At 37.6% G+C, this 12684-nt stretch overlaps 1 protein-coding gene across 1 annotated transcript; it reads left to right on the plus strand.

Moving 5' to 3' along the window:
- Nucleotides 1–6363: 6363 nt before the first annotated feature.
- LOC129829704 (homeobox protein Hox-C9-like) lies at nucleotides 6364–10064 on the plus strand. The gene is made up of 2 exons (XM_055891566.1): nucleotides 6364–6938; nucleotides 7954–10064. The coding sequence occupies exons 1-2, from the start codon at nucleotides 6398–6400 to the stop codon at nucleotides 8199–8201; spliced, it is 789 nt and encodes a 262-aa protein (XP_055747541.1). The 5' UTR covers nucleotides 6364–6397; the 3' UTR covers nucleotides 8202–10064.
- Nucleotides 10065–12684: the final 2620 nt, after the last annotated feature.

Below are 12684 nucleotides of genomic sequence, written 5' to 3' on the forward strand. Positions count from 1 at the left end.
AAGTTATGAGCATTGGAATGTTGGGCCATATAGGTTGATTTAATTTAATTTGAAATGTTTGTGGTAATAATTTAACTGATTTCATTCACATGACCCAAATGACAAGACGTGGCCGAGAAACATGTATTATCCCTTTTATTTGGAATATCAACTTTGTATTGTATTCATAATACACAACAAAATGATTTAATGTTGAAACGATTTCATGTTTAGCCAATAACTTTTTTACATGGCACAGTCAAAGTCCCCTCTCTGGGAGAGAAAGTGTTTATAAGTTCTTTCGCGGTTTTGTTTTCTCAACCCCCCATCATCACAGCAGTAAGTGAAACTAGCAGAGACCGTCTGGAATCCAAAGTCATTTTCATTCAGTTTAGTGAATAGGCGTCTCCCCCTGGAATGCATCACTCACAAAGAGTTTACACCACTCCAAATAGCACCCACAGGAAACACACATTGCTTACACCCTGAGACGTGCGTAATTCGCGCTAGTGCACAATTACGCACAGCCATTACGCACGTATGTAGCAACTTTTTTTTATAAAGGTTCTCGTTACATGGATAATACTTTTGCCTCTTTTGTCCACAAGTTATTCTTTCTCAAATTAATAGCAATTTCAATAGCAAATAGCATGCTGTCAGAAACTGCACAGTGGCATTTGAACAACCCATTTAAAATTCTAAAACAGGTAGAGCACGGAAGAAGAAAATAAGGGAATAGCTAGGCTAATGGAGGTATTTGTTATATAAGTCTTTACAGCCCACTAGGTCTGTATCTCTGTCTGTGGGCGGCTAGGGAAGTACTAGTTGTTAACTATTAATAAAGGGTAACTCATTGTCACAACCATCCGGGTGTCTGGGTATGTGTAGGCCTAATGCTGGCTGATGTAAGGCTGGATCGTGCGAGAGCGGATAGTACTGATTGTTGTGTGATTGCAAAACAAAATGTGAGCATGATTACTGCTATCTGAATAGGCATAACCAGAGGTATCTCGTACCGGATTCAAGCATTTGCGGTGGGCCTATATTCTGAAACGAAATGGTGCATCACAGTGGCAAGTAGCCTAGTGTAACCTTAGCGTGTGTGTGTGTGTGTGTGTGTGTGTGTGTGTGTGTGTGTGTGTTCGTGTGCGTATGCGTGTGTGTATCCATGCGTTATTAATTTTATGAATTGTCGAATATTATCAGAGTTATGAGGAGGTAATACACTATACAGGCACTATAGGCAATCATTTTCATAATTTCATAATTAATAAACATTATTTAAAAAAGGCGCCATAATATTTTTTAAAGCCACCGAAAATCCGTTATTTCTATGTCATGCGTTTGTGTTATCTTTCAGTCTTCTGTGATGTATATAAAGTGAAATATTGGAATGCAAAACTAAAAATGGAATACTATATCTGACATGGTACATGTGTCTTCTTTTTTTAAACCCATAACCATGTGTGTGAGGTGTATACTTGTTTCAAAGTAGATTTGTTTAAGACTGCCAAGAAACACTCTGTGACCCTGCCCACTGCAGTAAAACGTTCAATTAGGCCTATGCCTAAACCTGTGTAAAATGTTCAAATGCAACATGGATCCATCAAAACCCCTTCCTTATTCCTTAAACTACAAGCAGGCACGCAGTGCAAGCACATTGATTACATCATAATTTGTTTAAATATTGTTAATATTGTTTAGCAGTTTGTAAAATATATAATTAATGAACATTACAACAATGCTTGCATTCAACCATTTTTTATTTAATTAATAACAAATTCTTATTTACAATGAGGAACATTGGGTTAACTGCCTTGTCCAGGGGTAGAATGACAGATGTTTACCTAGCTCAGGGATTCGATCCAGCTACCTTTCGGGCCCAACGCTCTAACCACTAGGCTACCTGCCGCCCCACCTGCATAACTTTGTGCAGTAAAAATAAGCTATCTACACCACAGTAACCAGCTATATCTCTCTTCAGAATGTGCTAGTTTGTTATCAAATCACATGTTATTGGTCCATACACATATTTACCAGATGTTGTTGCGGGTGTAGGGAAATGCTTGTGTTTCTAGCTCCAACAGTGCAGTATATCTAACAATACACGACAATACACACAGATCTAAAAGAAAAATAATGGCATTAAAAAATATATAAATATTAGGATGAGCAATGTCATTAGGGTATGGCGTAAAGGCCCTTAAAGTTCCAATGCAGCCGTTTTTATCTCATATACAATTATTTCTGGGTAGCAATTTAGTTCCTTAATGTGATTGTTTTCAATTAAAATTGTCAAAAATAAACAAAAATATCTTCTTAGCCAAGGGCAATTTCTCAAGCAAGAATTTTGCTAGGACTGTCTAGGCAGCCCAGTCTCATAGGCCTATTAATTTGTCAATTCAAATGAGCTTTTGACAATACAACAACATGTCCCTTGTTCAAATATATGTATCATATAGGCTATGACAACAAGTATTTACTTGAGGTTCCTTCACGTAGTAATGCACGTAAATACACTGATCACTGTTTGTAATACGATATTTTCACAATTCATTCAGAATAATCTTAATCGGTTATGCGACATGGATGCAGGGTTCAGATCAAACCTAGAATTTACTCATGGAAAAATGTGGATTCAAATTCTAGTTAGCCAGTATACTATTCTCCTGATTTGTATATTATTTTAGCTCCACACATTTGCCATCATAGTTTCCAACAATGACTTTGATCCATATACGGTTACATAAGACGTTTAAAACTTTCCAAATGATTTAAGAGTAGGTCTATATCTAATCACATTTCAAATTAAGAATGGTTCCATGGATTCTGATGATTTTTTATTTAAACGTATTAGTGCGCAAAGTAGGCCTACTAACAAAGCGGAAAGGGACTTTTTTTTTTTTTTACAGTTTCCCTTCGTATTTATTGGAAATGATATCACCAACTTAAGGTCGTTATTATGTAGGCTAGCTAGTAGGCCTATGTATCGTAAACAGTAGCTTTATGTTTTGGACATACTTATGTTTTGGTTATTGATTGACTGAAACATGCATGCGCAAAAAATATGGATTTCTAATTAGCGTCTCTTGTAGCATTTCTGAATGAAGAGTTGGGAATCCGACTGCTAACAATATATTGCAGTCTGACCCCTGCACTGAGACGACAGCACCTTTGGACACTATTGTTGTCTACGGTGACAGTCTGCACCTTTTCATCTCCTGCAGGCCTCGCCCTAAATAATTCACCATATTTGGACAATGAATTCCAATGCCATTGCTCTAAACAAATGTCAAACCACAAGTTGACTGTCAGTGTAAATACATTATTTCAAAGCATTTCCTAATATTGAATGTCCAAGATACATGTACAACATTAGTGGAATTTGATAGAATAACATTGTTAGTGATGATAAAGTAGGCTATGGAGAAAATACAAAATATTTGGCTATTTAGTTAGACTCTTTTGATTCAACCAGAACAAATGACAAATAAAAAGGATCGCTTTTGGGTCGCACAGCATACGGATTGCTCTTGCGTATCATATCATGAAATGTATTTCATACATTGGTCAATAACAGAAAAGGAAATAAGCCTAGTATCCACAAAATATTATGAAAACCAGGATACATACATTGGATATTTTATTTTATTATCAATAATCATTAGGACAATAAATACATTCAAATATAAATAACAAGACAGCAAAGTAATGGCAAAAATAAGGGCTTAACCATGCTCAAATTAATATTTGTCTCCTGATATAATTAGCTAGCATGCTAGCAGATACCCATAGACTCCCAGTCATTGCGCTAACGCTAGTTAGCATTGGATTGTGAAACTACCTCTTAACTTCCTTCATACTGGACACAGAGACATAAAAGTGGTATCCACGAGTTCATCTGACTCTGGGGACGTATATAAAGGGCCTCATTGCCAAAATCCCGAAGTATCCCTTTAAATAAATGAATGTAATTTCTACTAATAAAATTGTAAATTAAATTACTAAACAATAGCCTACCCTTTTCCAAGGCTGTATGAGGAAGATCTGTTTAGTCAAAACGTGTTGCAAAATGCCGACCAGCTGTAATATAACTGATCTGATCCTAACCACATATAAATATATATATTAGTAGATATTATTGTGAATAGTTCATTAGTTTCATTAGTACCAGCTGCCTTTTATGCGTAAAATGATAGAGCGTGCATTACGCATTGGTTTGGTACAGTATGACAGATAGATGTATTTTAGACTTTTGTTAATGAAAGATTACCTTGGCTTTAATAGATACGCTATATTTAGGATTTCATGGTGTTGATATCAAGGGAAACCCCTAGGGTTAAAATAGGCTTGTGCTCTCATTGGGCCTGAATGTTAACTGTGTATGAGAAAATACTCAACGTTAGTGAGCTCAAGGTTTATGCTTTTTAATTTGAGTAAAATAGTTTCTATTTGCCTGCTGTACAGCATATACATGTTTTCATTACAGGAAGTTCAAATTGTGCAGTAGTTAGTGAGATAATTAAATAATCACATTGTGAAATGTAAGTTTGCATACATTTATTCAGTTTAAAGCAAAAACGAATGACCTCCCTTGATCTTGCAGGTCACCAACTCAATGACTTCACACTAGCAGTTGTCAAATTAAAAAATAAGATACAGTCGAAGGGGCCATCAGTTATAGTCCCCTTGACGAATCTAATAAAAATCTACTCTTCAAAAGTTACATAATAGGCTATGTCTATTTTGTCATTTTGGAGGCAACATTGTGCATTGTTGTCTGTTATTCGTTTAGACTGCAAAAGCTCAAATGTAATATTTTGATTATTAAAGTATGTATCTTACCATAGCATGCATACAACGAACTACAACATGTATCCCCAATGTCAACCCTTATCCACTAACTACGCACTATCCCTTAGAGTAAAGTCCGTCGTCGTTATCGCAGTTAATCTGAATTAACCTTATATAGTCCTCGTGTCACTATTTTTGTTGTTGTTGTATCTTTATCTTTAAGTCTGCCTGGTTGGAAAAGGACCCGTAAGTAAGTAATTCACTGTTAGTCTACACCTGTTGTTTACGAAGCATGTGACAAATAACCTTTTGATGTTACATGTTATTTTTAGATAGGCCTATACATGGCTGAGATGAGAAGATACACATTCGAAATACAGAAATGCACCTTTTGTTTTTTTAAGTATTACTGCACTGTTGGAGAAACATAAGCATTTCGCTGCACCTGCTAAAACAAATTACTGGACAAATACAATTTCATTTGACTTGATTAATATGTTTAGCTGCGCTATTATAATATTCGCAGACTTCTTCTCTAGGCATTATAATATTCGCAGACTTCTTCTCTAGGCATATATGACAAGACAAAGGCTTATTCTCGGATCATAGATCAGTGTATGCCATATTAGTCTCACAAAACATGAACGTGTATTCCTCCTGTTGCAAGCCTACATCTCTAGCCTGATTCTTCCCTGCAGCACAACATTCCCTTAGTCCCCGTCGTGGCTGTCTGTCCTCACTGTTCCAGTGGTGGTTTTATGTTAAGCTAGGAACTCGACTGTAGTTTTATTAACGACACGTTTATGAACAATCAAATGATCCTCGTAAACATTTATTGAAGGGCATAAAAACGTGCACTGCCACTTGCCGAATATAGCCGCTGTAGTTGGCCATGTTTCAAGCATCGTAGTAGTAACTCTTTCCTCTATCTATCCAAACATCATTTGGGGGGGAAAAATATCCCACTTCTGCTTCTTTGTTGTCTGTGCAAACTTTTTTCTTGTATATACATTTTGGTGCAATGATAGTAGGATAGAATGTACAACATTATCTATGCAGGCTGCCCATAAAATCAAGTAGACTATATTTTCTCCAAATGAAAAGATAAATACCGTTATACAATGAACAACGCAGAATAATTCAAAGCCTAATGTGTTAGAGAGTGAGTTAAATGATCCATTTTACTACTGAACTATGTCTATACGCGCATAAACCTGGACTACGGAGACATTAGACAGAGATTGATTACATCAGCAAATAGTGCCTACGATTTCATAGTTTGACGACTAGTTTCACATATTCTACTAATTTTTGCTGCTATTTGATCAACGTCAGAACATAATACTGTTGAATTTACCTCTTATGCATCCAGGAAAAAAAACATCTGAATATGATTCTATAATCCATGTCTAGTGCAATGCTATGCCAGGATAACTCGCGCATTGATCCACAGTGCAATTTTTGTGGGGGTAAATATAATCACGTGTTGCTTCGGCAGCCAATAGCAGCCGGGGAAGCTTTGAGAAATAATTACCTGCCTTGATTGTTCTATGGGTAGATAAAAAAGTACACATACACTCCAAAAAATTATCGGATGCATGTAAAATAGACGGGCAGCATCGACATGTCGGCCACGGGTCCCTTAAGTAATTATTATGTAGATTCCTTGATAAACCACGAAAGCGAGGATGTTCTTGCGGCTCGATTCTCGGCTTCTGGTTCGCACCCTACCGGCCCTCGTCCGACGTCCCTCGTATCGGAGTGTGGTGACTATCCCTCCTGCAGCTTTGCCTCTAAACCATCCGTTTTCACTACATCCTGGACCCCTGTTCACTCCCAGTCCTCAGTGGTTTACCATCCATACAGCCATCAACCTCATCTAGGAACGGACTCAAGGTATGTGCGGTCATGGCTGGAGCCGATCTCGGGGGCAATGTCCTTTCCAGGCTACCCTGCCAACGCCAGACACTATGGGCTGAAGCCCGACGCCTTCCAGGAGCATCGAGCCAGTGACTGCCTCGCCTCCAACGGACGCACCTACACGGATTATATATATTGCACCACCGCTGACATCCGAGAAAAGACCCAACCTAACATCCCTTCTCCCGAGACCGAGCCTTTGGCTTTCGGGAAGCATAAAGAGGAGAAGCCAGAATTAGACCCGAGTAAGTTCGAGCCCCTTCTTCAAAACCGGGAATGGGAGTGGAAATGGGATTCTGTCTGTGTTCATTTAATTTGGTTTAGAGCTAGGCTATGGCGTCTCTCTGCCACAATTTCATCCCCTTTTCTTTCCTCGACTGAATCTACTCGGCTAGGGGGTCTACCTTGAGGGACTGTAAAGAGACAAACGCTAGTTGGATTGGGCTATAAAACGAAGAGCGGGTTATAAAATAGGACTACTTGAAAAACCTATGGACGTTGTAAATTTTAGGGACTCTGCAACATGCCCGCATCTCAGCAAATCTGTTTTGGTGTTTTAGATGGCAAATACTTTTTGCCCAAGAATTGGGACTGTCAATATTAATAATCATTATAAACCATGTTGTATGGCCACTATGGTTTATGCTACTATTTTACAATGCTAGTAGACTATGCCGCTATATCCCCCATAGTCTACTAGTAAATAAACTACAATTATATTTTAAAGAGATATTATGTTGCTATGTCAAGTATATCCAGTAAAACTGGACCCTCCCTAGAAAAACACCGAAGATAAACCCTGATAAGGAACTGCAGTAGCATGGCAACACATGAACACGCGGTGTAGCGTAAGTCTATGTTGTCTGTTGTCATCCTACATACTCTTTTTCCATTCCAAACCAAATGTCGATATAACTCCAACAGTTGAGGAATGTTTGCAACATATTCGAGGGACTTTCACTGACATGTAAAGGCTTGAAATACAGGCCGTTTTTATGGGCCTATAAAGCGAATAGGCATTGAGTATTTTACGATGGCATTTCTCAGAAGTCCAAGAAAAGGAAAAGCTGGAAGAGCATCACTAAATTGGACGTTTGTTTCCTACAGCATTATATTTACTAATAGATTTGAGGGACCACTACCTCTGAGATCTAGCATAGCTTTTGGAAAAGTACAAGGCCTTATCATGCGTCATAGCTTCAAGTTTGATATTATTGCTGACTGATAATGTGTTATCTGTTTTTATGTGTTGATTTTCAGATAACCCAGTTGCAAACTGGATTCACGCGCGTTCAACAAGGAAGAAGCGGTGCCCTTATTCAAAATACCAGACTCTCGAACTTGAAAAGGAGTTTTTGTTCAATATGTACCTAACCAGAGACCGTCGATACGAGATGGCAAGAGTCCTCAACCTCACGGAGAGGCAGGTCAAAATCTGGTTCCAGAACCGGCGCATGAAGATGAAGAAAATGAACAAGGAAAAAACTGACCGCAACAAAGAACAATAATAAAGGAATGGTTACAACAACGACAAAGGACAAAAACAAGAATCAGACAACAGTAAAATAACCACTATTGCCATGGATAACAACAAAGATAAACCAAAATACATGACGCCCCCTTCTTAATGTTGGATTTTGTGTTGGATGTTGTTTTTGTTTATGTTTTTTTATTAACCCCACCTTCCATGTTTGATGCTAAATATTTTTTGTTTCTCCACATGCACCTTTCCTTGTCCAGGTTTAAAATGACCTTTAAGGAAAGAAAACATTTGCACTTGTGAAGATACCTGTAGGCCTATATGTTTACTTACACAAGGGACATTTTAATTAAACATATTTTGAACAAATGTATAACTGTCCCGAAGTATAAGGAATGGAACACTGGAATGATTTTAATTTCTACCCTCCATAATTTATGATGTCCGTGCGAATATTCCTTACATGTGTGTTTCTTGTGAATGTTATGCAGGTGTTGTGGCATATTTTGTACAGAAAGAGAACATCTGCACTCTTAACAAATGTTTGTCTGTCTTGTGTATATGTGGTAACGTATCCGTTCGGTGTACCTATTTGTGCGTTTCGTATTATTTTGATTGTATAGACACGTGCCATTCATTATAGAAAGTGTAGATATAGACCTACTCAAATATAAAAATTATCATGAGGCTCTTGTGTTTTCTGTATTTTCAAGCAATGTCTCTTAACAAAACAGACGTAGATATGCATATAGTCTTACTACCCATGCAAACCAATGTAAAACTAAATATTGCGACGTAGAGCACACATTTGAGGCGCTTCAAATAGACCAAGCCAGTGTATTAATGATGTCAACACAAATGCACACAAACCAGATTTCTGTTAATCTGGAGAGAAACAGCTTTAATACGTTAAATAGCCCAATTTCCCCGCAAGTGGAATATTGGAAGCAGATGGAACGTTTCCTAATCTTCTGTTAGCATTTCCAGGCTAGGCAGACTCTTGGGGCTACCACGCGCGCCCGTAAATGGGTGATTATTTCGAGTAGGCCAACACCACAATGACGTAACTAAATTTAATTTAACGAAACTTTTGTGCACTCCTTTTATATGCTGTTGTGACACAACTTATATTTGAATGCATTACTATATGTTTACAAGTCCACTAGGTATGCACAGGCCACCACAAGTATCCACAAACAACCACATTTAGGTCTAATTGTAAACATCAAAGACATATAAATCAACATTTAGTAGTCAAATGTTTTATTGAACAAATTAGATACCGTCATTACTCATAACTTGGAAAAATATATACATTTATTTCGTGAAAAAAATGGCAGACAAACAACCGAAATGTGGTTGTCAACTTCATATGCAAATTTGACAAATAAACCAGTGTGTCATCACAGACCTATCATATCTGTGTCACTTGAAATACTTTTTCAAAACAGGAATACTAACAGCTGCTGGTTAAGATATTATTATATCTTTAACCTTTAACAATTTGCCACATTTTCTAAATTGAATAAGGCCCTATAACGTTACGTGTTTGTAAAGCTAAGGGAAAAGTTTAGGGCCTGTAAGAATCGTGCGACTGAGATCCTGGATTAAAACCTAAACCTTCTTTCAGTCAACTTGCTGATAAGAAAAAGAAAAAAGAAATATTTTTACCTCAACTAAATTACAGTTAGAAACACATTTCGAGCCATTGGACCTATTTGAAAGGTAACGAAATTAAAATGTTCTAACGTGAAAATAAATTCCCATGTCTGGCATTTGTTTACTGGGTCTTGGCCTAAATAGCCTTTTTGTGGTGTCGAACAATACGGATAGGATGCTGTAATTTCAAAGCCCAATCCAGTGCATTTCCGCACAGGACAAAAATGCTGCGTTTACAGCCCTGCTAGAACTCAGTTGCTTGTCTGAAATGCAGACGAACAAAGCAAACCCGACTAACTGGCTAGACGTCTGGCCTAAATGACTTTATGGTTTTAATGGTGGGACGGTGTGTGATGTTGGGCTCGTTCAAAGGGGGCTTGCTGCAGCTAGTTTGTCTGTTGGGCCCACCGCAAACATGCCGCTGACTTTAAAAAATAGTTTTATTTAACCTTAATTTAACTAGGCCGGTCAGTTAAGAACAAATTATTATTTACAATGACGGCCTATTGGGGAACAGTGGGTTAACTGCCTTGTTCAGGAGCAGAACGACAGTGTTTTACCTTGTCAGCTCGGGAATTCGATCCAGCAACCTTTTAGTTACTGGCCCAACGCGCCCCTAGGCTACATTTGCCAACCTCTAAGGGCAGCTCCCTTTCTGAGCAGGTCAGAGTAGACCTAGGCTATCTGACCGCAAGAAGAAACCAACGTCAAAAGCAGCATATTCGCATTGGACAATGTACATGTATCTATAGTGGTTAGCAGACAACCCATAGGACAGTATCATGAAAAGCAACAAATATCCTGAGTCTACTGAAATAAAAGCAGACGCTAAACGTAGGAAGCCTACTAATATAGTTTATTTGACGGATCGTGAAATATATATTCAACACATTTGTTATGTCGTCAACTGCATTTTTTCCCTCCTGTAATATATGTGGGTTTGATAAAACCATGCATGGTGCAGTTGAATGTTGGTGATCGACCTTAACACTAGATGCCGCTGTTGACCGACTCTTTGGGCCTGTACCGCTAGTGCCTCCGTGCTGTGAATTTGCGTGATGCAAAAACAGGGAGTAGGCTAGGCGTATGCCTGTAGGTCTACTGATGAAAGAAATGCTGCTTCGGTCGTTCATCACATTTTTAAGAAAATGTAGAACTGGGTACAGGATACATAGATTATGCCTATTTAACCTTTCATGCGCTTGTGTTGTGTGTATAGCCTAGTAATTGTAGGCTATTTCTAGGATAGGTCTTTTTTGCATTTGTACATTCCTTTACCTAAATGTCCCATTTACACATTTTATGACATTTACATTAGTAGAACATTAGCCTAATATTTGTTAACACACTAAAGCTGTTTTGTATACATGTTATGGATTCATTATGCATGATTGTAAACTGTTAACAACTGCTAGCAAATCGATTAGGTTGATTCTGTATATGTGCACCAACATTGATGCTCAATTAACATTCGGACTAACATTTGAAAACATCACACTTTTAAAGTTAAGCGCACTTCTTTGCCACTGTTTTTACGCCAGTGGCGTGGCCTAGTTTTCCTGTGGAGAGGCGTGGACCATGCACCATAAACTTGTATTAGCCACCATATATATACTTAATAGAATATGACACATTTCCGTATCAAACCACTTTAAAAAGAAAACATCTTCAAACAAGTAAAATGAACAAATAAAGAAAGTATTTATTTCAATTTATTGACAAATAACACTAAAGGCTTCAATAATCAATTACCCTAATACAAATTTTAACATTAATACTATATCCTAATAATAATATTATAATTCGAGAAGAATAATTATTGTAATAATATTGTTATAATTAGCAATTATAGGCCTACATCAGAAGCAGTATTATAATAGTAGCCTAGTATAGTGAGGTTTTTATAGTTATTTTCTGTGTTTTTGTTGTTGAAATATGTCTATAACAGCAGCTCGAATTTCCACGACGGTAAATTGCAACAAAGACTAGCAATCAGCATATTTATAGACTGTACGACAAGTCTATAAATTTTCTGTGTGCCTTTCCTATTTTACGATCATGTGTAAAAATCGTCAGTAACACCACAAAACCCACATGAGCGCATTCAGGGAGAGACGTTGCTGCAACTACACTAGACACAACTGAAATAAATATTGTACCAGCAATATGTACGCAGGAATAACGAGACATCTAATGCAAACGGCATATTTACTACATCTACTCATAGGTTTAACAGGGTCAGTACAGTGAGTCGGGTATTCACAACAGGTCGTGTTTATATTTGAGCGTTACGGTGTTTCACGGCCTTCTGTAGTTTAAGTGCGCGAGGGACATGGGACATCGCTTAGACCTATATATATCTCAAGTATGAACACGTAGCATGGGCTAATGTTGCGCAACAAGGGTTAGACATTTGTATATTTTTGTGATTTTGGTAAAGATGTCATTATAGCCTTATTATTGTATGCTATTATCAGTAGACTTACGCACGTTGTATATGCTAAGCCTGGTCTACTCGTTTTTTAAAGTTATATAGGACTATATGTTTTGATTCACTGTCATAATAGCAGGCAGTATAGCGGGCCCGCAAGCAGTGCTATTGTGTAGGCCAAGTATTTATGGTAGGCTACGCTAACAGCATCCAATTTAAACCATTAGTTGATATAAGCAATGGCTCAGAAACATGAGGACTTTATGAACAAAGCCTTTTTATTCTATTATTTAGGCTATATGTGTGTACTTCTATGTATCATGTAAGCACCGTGTAAGAGTAATATGACCACAACGATATTTTGATTTGATAATTTTCACATCTTATGCATCAATTTGAACTCCTCTATCTAATAGAATGG

The sequence above is a fragment of the Salvelinus fontinalis genome, chromosome 31, assembly GCF_029448725.1.
Source record: "Salvelinus fontinalis isolate EN_2023a chromosome 31, ASM2944872v1, whole genome shotgun sequence".
Classification (NCBI taxonomy): domain Eukaryota; kingdom Metazoa; phylum Chordata; class Actinopteri; order Salmoniformes; family Salmonidae; genus Salvelinus; species Salvelinus fontinalis.